The sequence below is a fragment of the Paroedura picta genome, chromosome 7 (genome assembly GCF_049243985.1).
Source record: "Paroedura picta isolate Pp20150507F chromosome 7, Ppicta_v3.0, whole genome shotgun sequence".
NCBI lineage: Eukaryota > Metazoa > Chordata > Lepidosauria > Squamata > Gekkonidae > Paroedura > Paroedura picta.
This window is the reverse complement of record NC_135375.1, coordinates 30,594,889-30,611,012: the sequence shown is the minus strand read 5'-3', so window position 1 is coordinate 30,611,012 and position 16,124 is coordinate 30,594,889. Positions and strand designations below refer to the sequence as shown.

Below are 16,124 nucleotides of genomic sequence, written 5' to 3'. Positions count from 1 at the left end.
GAGCAGCACTTACCTATCTTACATCACACTATGGAAAATAATGCACAGGAGAAGGCACTGCCTAAATTACGAAAGACCTGAGCGGTTTAAGCCTTCATAGACGGCCATGAGCTCATGTCAATGGAATTAATCTAGTTCCCACAGGGAAGCTTATTTTTCAGGCTTCTACTTGCCTGTCTCCTTTACCTCTCTTACACACAGAATTCAATTCATATTGCATTAGCCCTTCAGATTCATCCGGGTGATATTCTTTATTCCAATGTGCAGACAATTCTGCCTTAAAAATAGAGCATGGGATTTAAGGGAACTGTCAGGTTACCTTCTGCTGTTCAAGTTAATTAACATTAGCAAGAACACAGACTCATTGCACAGATCTGAACACAAATAATGTATATTTTTATCTCACTCTTGCTCCAAAAGCTCAGAAGGGAGTACATTTCCCCCCTGTCTTCATTTTATGCTTAAAACCACCCTATGAAGTAGATTAGGCAGAGAAAATGACGGGTCCATGATTGCCCATCAAGCTTCAATGTAATGTGTGGATTTGAACTCACATCCCAGTTTAAAGCCCTGTGTGTTAAGTCACGCTGGCTCTTATCCAGATATTTCACATAACACACTTAGATTATTCTAAAACAAGCTGTGCAGAAATAAAAAGGAATACAATTATGACAGCTGCACAGTTTGATTAAAGACTTTATTTCCAAAGAGATTAAAATAGTATATTGGCTTTTTACAAAAAGAACAGTTTAAAACATTCCAAAGATGCCAGATTGGTTTCCAGAGGGCCAATTAAATAAGGAAATACTTACTTCCATTACAGATGGATGCAGTTTGGCATAGGCATAATTTTGTTACCAGACATTTGGCCTAAATAGCTCTGTGACAAATATTAAAAACAACAACAAAAAAGATTTTATCTTCAGTTCTCTTTTATTTTTGAGGAAACCACACAGACTTGGGCAATATCATCATATTCATATGTTCGCTTCAAAAAGGTGTCTGTCAGCCTCAAGCCAGAAATGCTCTAAAACAGGAGGAAAAGGATAGACATCGATTTTATACTGGCAGGAGAAATTAGGCTTCTGAGTAGGGATAAATAGTATACTTCCATCAGTTCACAAACAAGGCCAATCCAGAGCTCTGGGTCTGCATGCTCCCAAACCATAGTATGCCAGTACATCCAGATCTGCATTCTGTGGTTTATCATACACCTTCCAAAACAGGTCCATTCTGCACTGGAAGCTTCATGCCGGGCTGCAGGCTGGAACTTGAACCAGGGCAGGTTGACCCATCTCTTCCTGTTCCGGCACGGGAAGCATTTGGCCCGGTGCACCTCGCCCACCCCAGATCTGTGCTCCTACATGGGAGCCAGGGCAGTGAAGTCTCCAGTGTCAAAACAGTCCAGATTTTCAAAAGCAGAATAAAAGTGTAAATCATAGATCATTGGTCTGGCTAGAGGAAAATTAAGGCATGCAGTAGGAAAAGAGAAGTGGGAGGATGTGAATTTGAAGACAATGGCCATGTCATAGTTTGGCCAAAAATGGGCTCTATTTTTTTTTAAATTCTATTAAGGGGAGACTTACTTGTAGCCCTTGTACTGATGATAGGAGTGTAAGCGTCAGGTGGAGAGATGAAATGGGGTGTAGTTTTCCAAGCTGCCTACCCGATACGCCACACCAGTGAATGGAATTAGTGTTGCACATTTCCAAAACCAGGTCCATGGTCCTTTCACTGCTAGAAAGAAAAAGAATTAATACAGATCTCAGTGCAACTGGGCCTGAGAACAAACTGTGTTCTATTTCACTTTTCTTCTAAAGAACTCAGTGAGATAAACATGAGGGGTTCATCCTATTTTCCTCTTCCCTAGGCACCTAGCTAGCTCTATGGCCAAGATGATATTTGAACTCAGCCATCCCTTGTCAAGGATAAATGTGGCATTAAACACACTGGCTTGCAAAAGAGGTCTAAATATGTAGTACTCAACAAACCTGCCTCTACTGATAAGTATTGTACTTAAGAAAACCATTTTAAGAAAACTATTTTATTAACAAGTGTTAAAAACATTAAACATTCATGGAAGAAGATTCCATCCCCAAGCCCTTTCCTGCCAAATTGAGCTGAGAGAGGTAGAATTCCCTAAATTCCCCATAAGAATCTGTCTTCTACCCAAATCTACTTCTGACTTGGGATTAGAATTTCCTTTTTCCTTTTACCACCAGACAGTTTGTTAAGGGCAACGTGCAACTACTGTCAGCTATGCACAGACAGGAACTGATTGATAAAGCAAAATTCATGATGAATTTTGCCCTGTTCCTGATTCACTAACTTGAGATGGGTGTACTGTCACAAATGTCTATGAATTTTTAAAGCAGTTTGTGGAGAGAGCAGAAAGCAGGGTTTTAAACAGTTTCTGAATTCTTTTAAATCTCTACTTTCTATTCCCTGCAAAAGCCACAAAAAGAACTGTATAGTGGGCAGTGTTGCTCAGCTGTTTTTTGGGCTTTCTGTAAACTTCATATAGAAGAGGAAGAAGAGGAAAAGGAAGAAGAAGAAGAGGAAGAGGAAGAGGAAGAGGAAGAGGAAGAAGAAAGAAGAGTTGGTTCTTATATGCCGCTTTTCCCTACCCGAAGGAGGCTCAAAGTGGCTTACATTCGCATTCCCTTTCCTCTCCCCACAGCAGACACCCTGTGAGGTGGGTGAGGCTGAGAGAGCGCTGATATCACTGCTCGGTCAGAACAGTTTTATCAGTGCCGTGGAGAGCCCAAGGTCACCCAGCTGGTTGCATGTGGGGGAGTGCAGAATCGAACCTGGCATGCCAGATTAGAAGTCCGCACTCCTAACCACTACACCAAACTGGCTCTCACACCAAACTGGAACTGTGGCCACTTTCAATGGCGTTTGCAGGGCTACAAACTGGTTCAGTTCAGTTTATGGTTCACTCCATAGTTGTGGTCTCTTTTCTGATCTCCGCAGCTGAACAGATAAGGCAAAAAGCTGTATAACAACAGAAAATGCTGAACAATATCTCCGCTTGTTGTTGTTGTTATGTGTGAAGTCCCGTCCGACCCATCGCGACCCCATGGACAATGATTCTCCAGGTCTTCCTGTCCTCTACCATTCCCCGGAGTCCATTTAAGTTTGCACCTACTGCTTCAGTGACTCCATCCAGCCACCTCATTCTCTGTCGTCCCCTTCTTCTTTTGCCCTCGATCGCTCCCAGCATTAGGCTCTTCTCCAGGGAGTCCTTCCTTCTCATGAGGTGGCCAAAGTATTTGAGTTTCATCTTCAGGATCTGGCCTTCTAAAGAGCAGTCAGTGTTGATCTCCTCTAGGACTGACCAGTTTGTTCGCCTTGCAGTCCAAGGGACTCGCAAGAGTCTTCTCCAGCACCAGAGTTCAAAAGCCTCAATTCTTTGACGCTCAGCCTTCCTTATGGTCCAACTTTCGCAGCCATACATTGCAACTGGGAATACCATAGCCTTGACTAAACGCACTTTTGTTGGCAGGGTGATGTCTCTGCTTTTTAGGATGCTGTCTAGATTTGCCATAGCTTTCCTCCCCAGGAGCAAGCATCTTTTAATTTCTTTGCTGCAGTCCCCATCTGCAGTGATCTTGGAGCCCAGGAAAATAAAATCTGTCACTATCTCCATTTCTTCCCCATCTATTTCCCAGGAATTGAGAGGGCCGGATGCCATGATCTTTGTTTTCTTGATGTTGAGTTTCAAACCAACTTTTGCACTCTCCTCCTTCACCCACATCAACAGGCTCTTTAGTTCCTCTTCACTTTCTGCCATTAGAGTGGTATCATCTGCATATCTGAGGTTGTTGATATTTCTCCCTGCAATCTTGATCCCAATTTGTGACTCCTCTAATCCCGCATTTCTCATGATGTGCTCTGCATACAAGTTAGATAGGCAAGGCGACAGTATACAGCCTTGCCGAACTCCTTTCTCAATTTTGAACCAGTCAGTGATTCCATGTTCAGTTCTCACTGTTGCTTCTTGACCTGCATATAAATTTCTCAAGAGACAAATAAGATGCTCTGGTATTCCCATCTCTTTAAGAACTTGCCACAATTTGTTGTGCTCCACACAATCAAAGGCTTTAGCATAGTCAATGAAGCAGAAGTAGACGTTCTTCTGGTACTCCCTAGCTTTCTCCATGATCCAGCATATGTTGGCAATTTGATCTCTAATTCCTCTGCCTCTTCGAAATCCTGCCTGTACTTCTGGAAGTTCTCGGTCCACATATTGCTGGAGCCTAGCTTGTAGGATTTTGAGCATAACTTTGCTAGCATGAGAAATTAGTGCAATGGTGCGGTAGTTTGAACATTCTTTGGCATTGCCCTTCTTTGGGATTGGAATGTAAACTGACCTTTTCCAGTCCTGTGGCCATTGTTGAGTTTTCCAAATTTGCTGGGATATTGAGTGTAGCACTTTTACTGCATCGTCCTTTAAGATTTTGAATAGTTCAACTGGAATGCTGTCACCACCACTAGCTTTATTGTTGCTCAGACTTCCTAAGGCCCATTTGACTTCACATTCCAGGATGTCTGGCTCCAGGTCAGTAACTACCCCACCGTGGTCATCAGGGATAAACTAGTGGGATATCTCCGCTAGTTTATTTTAAAATTTATTTCAATCCACACTTAATATATTCCTGCAGTAGACGGAAGTGGAAAGCAAAAGCCTGAATATAACAGCATTTTAGTCTTTAGTTGGGGTAAAGTTGAATTTGAAGGGTCTCTGCTACACTACATTAGAAAGTACTAAGCAAACATTACATTTCGAATGCCAAAATAGAAGATTAAAAACCCACTTCATTACCTGCAATTTGTTATTTTACATGTAATATCAAAAGGTTCTTCCAGGTTTACTGTGTCTGGTATAGTCTCCAATGAAAGCCTCACATCCCCATAACCTGGGGCCTAAGAAAGTATTAGAAGTTTATCAGATGCATTAATATAATAGATATAATGGAAATACTGAGTAATGGGTGAATTGCAGAGAGGAATTGTCAACTGTAGAAGCAACATGATAATCAAATTTAGGTTAAAATTTTCTCTAGCTCCTGATACGCAATCCCTAAAAATAAGGGAGTAACAAGTTAAAAACTGCGTATAAAGAAATTCTATTTTATGCATCAGTTAAGGCTTAACATTTAGCACTTCAATGTTAATTCCCTGCAGGAAAAGAATCATACATGAACACCATTACTTATTAGGACAATATTGAATGAAAGAGGCTTCTGAAGTATAACATGGATTCTCAATTATTATTATTCTTATATTAATTACCCGCTGCTATCAGCATAGCTGTCTCACGGCGGGTTACATGATAATAAAACCCCACATAAAATACATTGTATTATTTATCCCCTTGCTAAAATTATATAACCTGGTGGCAAAAACCCATCCTCCCACCCCCAGATCGACTAGCTCCCTCCCTGTGCATCATAGGGATTATCTATGGGTGCAGGTGGTCCACTACCAGGGAATGGTCTAGCCCAGTGATGATCTAACCTGGAGGAGCCCATCTGATCTGCCGTGCTCTGGTAAGAACAGCTCTATCTTGTAGGCCCTGCGGAACGCAGAGAACTCCTGCAGGGCCCTCAGATCTTCCGGGAGCTCATTCCACCAGGCTGGGACCAGGACTGAAAAGGGCAGGCGAACTTCTTGTGGGCCAGGTACCAACAAGAAGTTAGTATCCACAGAGCATAAGGTGACAGGCGGTCCCTCAGATAACTTAATTAATTCACAGTTAAGTTAGCCGGCAAGTTTTTATTATTAAATTTCTATATTGCCCTTTCCCCAAAGGCTCAGAGCAGTTTACAATATAATGATACATTCAGTTAAAATATAAATCAGTTAAACATTTAAAACTATTAAAACTAGTTGTGTTAAAAATACTGCTATTTAAAAGCCTAGAAACTTCCGCCCTGTGTCAAGTGGGGGAGATGGAATAAAATGCTGTACTGGTGTACTCTGTGGTGACTAGATATTTTTCCTATATCCATATGTTCATAGAGAGGCCAGCTGCATTGAGGTTCTATGGGGTTCAACCTCAGACCTGACAGAACAACTTGCAGGCTCTGAGGAATCACCTCTCTAGGGCCAGGGTCGTTTAGCAGATTTTGTGTGCAGGAGTGTAGGCTCTGCTGAAGGGCGTAAGGGAGAAAGTGTTCCATGGGTACACGCAACTTCTGGGGTTTCTCAAAGTCTGAAGACTGTTTCAGGGGTTTCTTAATGGTAAAAAAAGTAGAGAAACACGGTCCTAGATCAAATCACTCACCATTCGTTGGAGCTGACTAGTTTGCAGCCTTCCTCTTTCCCCCAAATTTGTCTTCCATACAATGTCTAATTTCCCAATTACTGTTACGCCTTTAATAACTCCTGCTTTCTCTGCAAATTCCTGTTTTGGTTTTAGGCAGTATAAATACTGACGTGTGTCCATAGGTTGCAAATACGTCCTCGTTCCAAATGTGGACATACTGGAAGAAAATAAACTTTTGGCTTAGCAGTGAATAGCAGATCTATTTTGGTGTACGGTTTTTACTGAGGAACAAAAACAACCTTCCTGCAGAAATGGTAAATGAATAAGGCCAAGGAAGGAGAAACAGAATGAAAACCAAAAATCACATCTTCAGTGATTAGTAGCCAGGACCATTTCTGCAGGGGCAGCAAGGTTACAAATGAACTTAGAAAAGGTGTTTTACTAAAAGAATTATCAACTGATCATATTTGATGTCAAATGATAGTGGCAGATAAAGATCTGTTAAAAATGAAATAAAGATATGCAAATAAGTTTAAAACAGATGAAATCAGAAGCAACCCCCTGCTGCTATAACAATGGCTCTTCAGATCAAGCACAATTAGTTCTGCAGAATGAGGATGTGACAGTGAATTATATCACATCACAAGAATGGATAAGAGGTTGAAACCTTATTAAAATGCAATCCACTGACATCTTGTCAGCTATGGGGATTTGGATGCCTGCAGATCTTTCTACCCATTCTAAGTGAAGAGAATGGGTTCATGCATGGTATATATTGCATATCAAGCAATTTTTTCCTTAGCAGCCAATGCAGGGGCTTGTTTATATAGGGGCACTGTATGAGTACATTGGTAGCTTCACATGCCTTCAGTTTTTGGAGATCAGATCAGATGCTCACATGGTGCATGTTGTGGTAACATGACAGCAAATTATTCAGAATACTGTCACATCCCTGTATTCACTGAACTCATATGTTGGAATATATTAGAAACTTGCTCCGTCACTGAAAGCTAGCTTATACCCTGAATCCATGATATGGGAGACCATGACCATTTATGCACTGGAGGTTTCATGCCGGGCTGCAGCCTGGAATTTAAGTCATGGCAGGTTGCCCCACATGGGGGAGCATTTGGCCCAGTGCTGCTCATCTGCCCCCAATTTTTGCCCCTGCACGGGAGCTCAGGCAGTGAAGTTCTCAGTGCGTAAATGGTCCATGAGAAATGCCTCCTGAGCAGTTTCCATTTTCTACACGTTAAAACAGAGTAGCCCCAGGTCCTTACCTTTCACCACTTTGGCTGACAGCATTTAATTCTGCAACATTGTACATAATAGAAGGTTCTAATGAAACCTTCTCCATAAACATCGGAGAGGTTGTGATATTCTGAATCTGAGCTTCCAGAAAGACTTCATCCGTCTGAAAAGACAGAGAAAACTCTTTAGGAAGAAATAGCCCGGGTAGAATAAAGCAGCAGTATCTTACAGGTCTGTAAAACATCAATCACAAACGCAGTTAGTTCATGCCTGCAAATCAAAGAGTCATTAAATGTGGGAGGGGTGGGGTCTTCATCTCAAAAGAAAGCAATAGGAGCAACAATGTTAGTCGATTGGTATAGTGCTGAACAATGGATGTGGGATAACTTCATTATACTCTCCTATTTTCTTTTAGAAAGGGGGAACTACGTAATCTAGCAGGACTTGCCTCAAGAATTCCAAAGGCTGGGAGCAGCTCAGTTTTACCCAAGGAAACTGAAATACATATCAGAGACAGGTGAAATGACTGTGATGCACAATACAGACATGCCATGCTCAATTTAATGATGCATCAGGCTACAAACAATGTTACAGGAACATCAACAGGGGCTTTATTGACATGTCAACTGTTACATGCATGCCAGGAGTACCATTTGGAATCTGCCTAGGTACTACCACGGTATATCCAAAATTCTCTAGCCTTCCACCACAGTAGCACAACAGATTTTAATGTTCTTCTTCAGCAACATCAGCCAGTATTGTACTACCCCATGGAAGAAACACCTTGTTTTCTCCCTCATTCTTCCCTGTCTTGCAGCCCCTTCCAACCCCTAGAAAGATTATTCCCAGGGTGTCAAGAATGCACAAAGGAATTGGGGGGGGGGAGGTTGGAAGGCCAAGGAGGAAGAATTTCTTCTTTCACAAGAACAATTCTGCTTAGAACAGGAGTTTACTCAATCCCTTACGTCCTCCTCACTTCAGTCCACTGACCCGCTTAACTGTTACTTGGCATGGATCCTGCGGCCCCAGCACTGATCATTCTGGGGGTCAGAAAGAGCTGCAGGAAAGGAAAGAGATGTGGGAAAACTCCATATTCCTTCTGCTTATGGATGCTGCCTATTATTTCTAATTCCAAAATCTACTGCAAAAATGAGTGATTATCACTATGACTGCTAAAATACTATTGTTAGAAGCTGGTTTTTTTACTTCATTGAGAGAACACAATACAGAAGATACCTTTGTAGGATTAGGTCAACATATTATTCATATACCCTGTATATAATGGCTTCTCAAAACAAAAATGCAGTTAGGTCGGGCCATAAATATGGAACTTCGGTCTAGAACTAATGACAAAAATTAATCTGGATTTGACCTTGGGGGAAAAAAATCATATTAACCATCATATGATGGCTAAACCTGCCAATAAATCATACCTGCCAATAAATCATATATTACATTACATGATGATTCATATATCAGAATGCAGATGCTGAAGGGCCCCTGCAGATGCCTGTAGAATTATCATGGCCTTCAAATAGGAAACGCCACAATGCTACTTTCATGGCACAAATGCACTCTGATCACTCTGATTAAAGTCTCTGAAGGATTTCAGTCATACAATGTAGGACTGAAGTTTCAAAACTAGCTTCAAAGCCTGTGCCTTTCAAAGAAATGACCACATGGGGGAAAATCAAGAGAACCAGCTGATCAAAAACTCCTAACATCATGTTAGATGTTAACCACAGAGTCCCAATGTAAAAGGAAGCTCTGTCTGTACACAGGCATTTTTTGTTTTCTATAGGTGAATACAAGACGGCTACCCTGCCTACTTTCCACGGGAATTTCATGTTGAGTAGTGACAATTGAGTGTAGAATAATTCAAGCCTATCACATTCCATGTTGTGGGGAGCATCTTCAAGGATAATGGAGACAGACATACTCATGCCAGACACCAATGAGAAATAAATTCCACTTATCTTGCTTAAGAGAACCCGCAATTAACATTTTCCCAGCAGCAAGGATCACAAATTTTGAACAATTCTAAAGGAATATCCCATAAATCCATTGGTTAAATCTGTTCCAAATTTCTCATCAGTATGTTTTAACACAGCAACTGGCAACAGAAATTTAAGAAGAGCTAAGTTGTATAAAATAAAACCAACAGGCATAATGAGAAAGCAAAGCCGCTTGTAATGCCATAAGAGCTTATTAGTCTCAGAAAATTGATTAGAACAGAATGCTTCCTAGCAAATTGACTCCATTATTACACCACACGCATTAAAATTTGAATTGAAATCACGCTGCGGTTGTATCATTAGAATCTATTATTGCCACATGCATTCAGGGGTTTGAAAGCAGAGTTCTAGTAAGCATGAGAAGAAAGATGTAATACTTCTTGTGCTCTCTCCTCTTATCCAGTGTTTCCTAAACCTAACAGATGACACAAGTCACAATTTTACAGGAAATAAACTCAAGGGGAAGGTGGTTCTGAACTCAGACAACCCCAATTGCATAATCAGCATTATGCAAATGTCTTTTGCAACTTTTAGTATTTTGCAAATTCATTCGGGGTTTGTCAGCCACTGCGTCTTTTGCAGGGAGTTTTGCAGAACCCTGAAATCGCATTCCCAAACTTTGAAAATCTTCTACAGTAATCTGTCTGGCTTCTTCAGTATCTGCAGGATTACCCACAATTGTTTCCATCTGACTTTGCTTAGCAGGAAGGACCAGGACTTTAACAACTGAAGCAAATATTCACAGAAAGTTGAATTCTGGGCTCCAGTACAGTATTATGATCTTTTATCTAATCTTAAACATAGGTGTGTCATCATGGCCCATTCCGCACACCTTGGATAATGCAGTTTCAATGCACTTTAGAAGCAGATTTTCCTGTTCCGCACAGGACAATCCAGCTGCAAAAGCACACTGGAAGTGCATTATTCTATGTGTGCAGAATGGGCCCATGTGATGCAATATCCCTCTGGGAACATTATTTGGACCTATATCCTCAAATGGAGGCAAGGAATTCATTTGGTGCTCACTCAATAAGCCATGATAAACACTAATAGGGTCTGAATTAACTTTGATAAACAATGGATACCAAAGAGAGAGCCAATGTATTTGAATAGTTATTTTAACCTTCCCTCTCAAAGGAAACACACATACACATATGTTATATATGGAGACAGTGAAACATTGCTTTTCTATTTGGTTTTCAAAATGTTAGTAACAGGCAGAGTCACAAACAGAAGACAAGCATACATATTTATAAATAATAAATAAAATTACCACAGAACTGAGGTCACTCTAATGGGAAAATAAAAAAAGAAAACATTAGAGAAATTAGGGTTAAATGTTAAAGAAAAAGGAGGACAACTAATTTCAAATAAAATGCATTTCTTGTGCATTTTTTTGCGTATTCTAAACGAGACAGCATTAGTAATAGGAATGTAAACTGGCAATGGGAAAAAAGTAAAAGGACTACTAATAAGAAATCTTATTTGCAAATAAGACTTGTGCCAGCAAATGGTACAGTGATGAAATAAGCTACATATAACAGTTATTACGCCATGTACCCATGGGTAAACTACAATGTGCTTGCGAGAGAAGCCCCGCATCAGGCTAAAGACTTCCGGAAGGGAGAATTTTTTTTAAATCCCTCCCTTTAAATTTTGTCCATATTATCTAAAGGGGAAAGTCTCAATTAGAAGGAAGAAATATGTTCAGCACAGACTCACATTTAAAAAAAATTGCAAACAAATTACGTGAATATAGTAAGCACCATTAGAAGACCACAATTGCTACATGCACTTTCCGACTGTTTGAACAAGTTCAGTATGCTAATTCATGCCTTTAAATGAGATAGGCTTGATCCATGAGACAAAATGCATGTGGGACTCTCATCTCCTCATTACTGAACCATGTGCCATTTAGATAGTGTCCAGAGGCAAATTATTACACAACTGGGTCGTTCACACAAATAGTCCAACATCCCTTTCCGTTAAGGAAAATAGCACAAAGAGGGAGAGGACAAGGTCAGCAGATGCCCGCATTAGTTAAGCTTACATAATTTTTTTTTAATGCGTGGAAGCATTTAAAAAAAAAAAGCCATCCACCATCTGCAATATGAAGTGGTACAGGACATTCTGCCACCAATTCTGCTGCATCCATAGTAGGCCAGGCCTGAAGCATGGAATTCAGGAAGGGCAAAATCACTGAGATGAAAATCTTTTACATGTGGGATTTTACAAGACGCTGTGAAAGTTCCCCAATCACACTCTCAGACACCTGTCCCCAGTCCTAAGCAATATTACATAAGAAATGTTTATTGATGGTCTGTTCCAGAGCAGTAATGGATCATTGAATTTCATTTTTTAAAAGTATATTTGCTGCCACAGCAATTTCAGTGGCCACACATTAAACCCTCAGGCCACAATTTGCCCCCTTATTGCCTTTCAGGCCCTGGATGAAGGACGTTACATGTTATTGCAGAATACTTTGTGAAAAAGTAGATCAGTGAGGTCAGTGATGGAGAAAATTACCACCTCCTTTTTAAAGCTCTAGTTTCTTCGTTTTTGGATACCCCAGAGAGAATCCAGCAAAAAAGCTTTCTGAAGGAGCAAAAGCCTGAAGAGCCCCATCAAAAGAATGTACAACAGCACAAAGTACTGCAGAGATGAGGGGGAAGCAAGGTAGGATCTGCCTCCTTCTGAAAGACAGTGTGGTGTAGTGGTTAAGAGCAGCAGCTTCTAGTCTGGCAAGCTGGGTTTGATTCCCCGCTCCTCCACATGCAGCCAGCTGGGTGACTTTGGGCTTGTCATTTGATAGAGCTGTTCTCAAAGAAAAGGCATGTCAGGGCTCTCTCAGCATTACCTCATGAGGTATCTGTTGTGGGGAGAGGAAGGGAAGGCAATTATAAGCTGCTTGGAGACTCCTTCTGGTAGAGAAAAGTGGGGTACAAAAACCAACTTCATCTTTCATAGTAGTACCACCCAGCAAAGGAAGGGAAGAGATGTTGATTTTACCTGATTTCCCCCTTACTGATGCATCACTTCATACCCAGGTGAATTTGGTGTGTGAGGCTCTCCTGACCCTCAGAAAGGATTTTGGGAGCAAACAGCAGGCTGCTGGGTAAAAGATCCCAACTTCTTCCGCAAGCTTTTCGGCTGGATCCAACCCCATAGTTGTAGTTGAACAAATCATACTAAACATTCTTTATAAAGAGATATTGTCATTCACACTGGATGTATTTTAATGTGAATGCTCACTTAAAGTAATAGTTCTACCCAGGACTGATAAAACATCCTTTTTGGATAAACCAGGATTCAATATATTTGATAAGAAATACCATTAAAGCAGACAGGGATTCTTTTTAAAAAGGGAGCAAATCTAAGGGTATACAGACACCTGTCCAAGATGGCCATGTCAAAGACCAATGGATAGGTGTCAGTTAAAAAGTACCAAGGGATAGACATCACTCACCTGTTTACTTCACCTCATCACCAAGAGTAATTTTTGTCAAAGCTACAGCAGCTAAGCAGCCTTTAAAAAAAAACTGGTATCCTTTTTATGTCATTGTATTTATTTTTGGAAGTCTGAGACTCAGCATGCCAAAAAAGGGTAAATTACCACTAGATTCAGTATGCTTCCTCAAGGGTTTTTTATTACTGATGTCTCAATTTTTCCTATTTCTATTCTTCAGTGTTCTGATTCTGTCATCAACACGTAGTCAAGCTAATAAAAAACACAGTGGCAAAGTCAGTTAATGCCTGTCAAACAGTCCCAACAGGCAGAGGTGCTACAATAATTAGGCTATACAAAAGGGAATTTAAAAATGTTTTGCCAGTCAGTGAAGGGCAGATTCTGAAACAGGCCTTTCTTTCTCTCATGGGATCAGAAAAGATGGATGGGAGAATTACCAAGTGCCACTGAGTCAAGCCGTTAGTCTATCAGGGTCAGTACTATCTCCTCAGACAGGCAGTTGCAAATGCTGGCAGGGGCTCCTGGGAATTGTAGTCCATGGACATCTGGAGGACCACAGGTTGACTACCCCTGCTCTAGAGTTACAGGTTCACATCGCCTACTACCTGATCCTTTTAAGTGGAGATACCAGGGATTAAACCTGGGACCTTCCTTCATGCAAAACAACCCTTCCTCCACTACTGTGTTATTATTAAGACGCCATATATCTAACAAACCACTGCATACAAAACCCTAAACATGGCATTCACCACTTACCTCAGCATTGTAGAATTTAGTTTTCACATCTAAGGGTTTCAGAACCTGTTCAAAAAAAGGATAAATGCTAAAGGGAGATTTATCAGACTTCTCCATCAACGTCAAGTACCACTTCTGTACTCGTAAGTCATGAATAGGAAGCTGGCTCAATTGGCTTGCATTCACAGGTACAAAAAGTTCACTCCGGCAGACTTTACTCAAGTCTGCTACTTCCAGTGGCTACATTTGTATAAACATTTTGCTTCAGGCCAGGAGTATTTCACAGCAAAGTGGCAAATGCTTCCGCCACAAAGTGGGTATTTTCTCTTTAGAAGGAGATTGCTGGATGCACAGCTCTTCATCAGGCTTCTTATAATGATGACACATTTTGGAACTAAAACCCTGTGTCCGTGTGGGTTGTGTCGAACAACCACCACCATGTGCCTTTCAAAATGCTGCCTTCCTCTGGTTCCAGCTATTAGAAGCAATGCAATCAGTACCAGAGCAGCTGAATGTAATTCCCTATCAACTACTGATGGAGCTCTGCAACTGGAAGCAAAACAAGGTTTGCACCTGCACAGAGACGCAACTGAGCTCAGCCTTAAAGTAGTACATCAATAAAGTTTAGTATTATAAGTAACAGACAGACTGAGGCGAAAGGTTTTTATTTGCATAGGATTTTGGCCTGGAAATCAAGTAGTCAAAGGAGCAAGACAGTATATGAAGGGACCTGGCTTTAATTAAACCTAATTAAGGTCCTAATTGCAAATTGCATTTCATGGTGCAAGTATGCTGAAGATTATCTAGGACTATCTCATGTTGAGCATTTCCACTAAGGGCAGCCTGGGTTCACCACTCTTTGGGGCAGATTAGGAAGAATGATTGACCTTCATGGTCCAGTGGACATTTGAAACTGGATCTCTCAAACCTTGAGCAACACTGGCTCTCAAGTAGAAGCCAAATGTCTTCTGAAAACACAGTCAAAAACTTCTGAATCATTGCTGTTCACTTTGGTGATAGTAGTCTGAACCATGCATACATTTAGGTCGCTTAACCTATTATAAAAGTTGTCCCTCTACACTTCCCAAGCTCATTTAGCACATGTCCATCCAGGACAACAGTTTCCTTTTCTTCTTGGCTGAACTACTGTGCCTTTAATAACTTATCATTGTTAAACATGGTAAGTAGTCTCAAGTAGTATATCAAAGCTTTATTAAACTTATTAAAAAGTTTTAAACTATTCAACCTGCAAGATCTTGATCCAGATAAGCTTATTGTAAGATAAACGCTGTGTTGCTCCTGACTATCTTAGTGGCTGAAGTTTTCCCAGTGCTGTGCTCAAACCTACAGCCCCCTGTGGTTTGTTTGGCAAGTCTACACCCAGAAAATCCTGAGCTGAGGAACAGGGCAGGCAGAAGATGCAGCCAGAAGCACAGAGCCAGGGAAAGTCAATTCCTATGCAATCATGGAAGTCCCATTCAAGTCAGGATCTGTATGGCTCCCATTCTTGCCATATGCAAACTCAATGGGATGGATCGTACCACCCAGCTTAGGTAAGGGCAGAGCCTTTTTCAGGCAGTAAGAGATTTCTTCTTGCAGATGGCTTCATCCTTAGCAGGCCCAAGTTGATCCTGTATCTTGAAAGGAGATCTCATAAACTTCAGATTATGATACCCAACCACTAGCATCCGTCCTGTTCACAAAACACTGGGGGGGGGGGGTCTCAAGGAACACGTGAAACATCAGAAGTATATCAAGTGTGCCTTTGAACTGGTGATAGCTGTCATTTAAATATTCAGGGCACAGTTTTCAAATTATATTGAAGTAAGATCCCTTGGAATTCTTGGAACATTGTCGTCTCCCAGAAAGGCAGGGAGTTTAACAATTCCCCGTGTAATCTGAGCACTAGTCTCAGAACTTCAAAAGGCAAAGAACTGTCAGGACTCCATCACAAGTAGGAAGGTGGTAGCTAATTTGGCTGCCATGTTGGATTACAATCACTTTATGAGCTTAAATTAACTATTATTATTTCAAATTTATTTCCTGCCACTCCTGGAGCCAGATCCTGGCGGGTTACAACAGTCCACAACACTAAAATCCCCAATAAACCCCCATAAATAAAAATGAATAAAAAGGACAAAATACAGACGATGTGAGAAATACAACATGGAGGTATTATAAGTCATCTACCTCCCCCTAACACAATTCACAACAGGATGTGTGTGTGCGTGTCTGGTGTGTGTGTGCATATGTGTGTATGAGGGAGCAGGAATAGGTGCCATTAGATGTTCGATGGTCATCTGCTTCTTACCAAGGGAGCGGCAACTGATCTTTCTCTGCCCTGACCTCAACCATAAACCTGGTGGAAGAGCTCCATCTTGCA

At 41.1% G+C, this 16,124-nt stretch overlaps 1 protein-coding gene across 6 annotated transcripts in view; it reads right to left on the bottom strand.

Annotated features, from left to right (window-relative positions):
- Positions 1-683: 683 nt before the first annotated feature.
- The window catches only part of TRAPPC13 (trafficking protein particle complex subunit 13), a 30,830-nt gene continuing 15,389 nt past the window's right edge, over positions 684-16,124 (bottom strand). For 3 of the 6 annotated variants that reach the window (XM_077347259.1, XM_077347264.1, XM_077347261.1), the window contains exons 7-13: positions 13,763-13,807; positions 10,814-10,831; positions 7,555-7,688; positions 6,293-6,491; positions 4,829-4,929; positions 1,587-1,737; positions 684-1,027 (exon numbers count right to left, since the gene is read on the bottom strand). In XM_077347259.1, coding sequence (XP_077203374.1) covers positions 923-1,027; positions 1,587-1,737; positions 4,829-4,929; positions 6,293-6,491; positions 7,555-7,688; positions 10,814-10,831; positions 13,763-13,807 — 753 coding nt within the window. In that variant the 3' untranslated portion in view covers positions 684-922. The remainder of the gene's footprint in view (positions 1,028-1,586; positions 1,738-4,828; positions 4,930-6,292; positions 6,492-7,554; positions 7,689-10,813; positions 10,832-13,762; positions 13,808-16,124) is intronic. The other 3 variants (XM_077347260.1, XM_077347262.1, XM_077347263.1) reach the window with 3 other exon arrangements.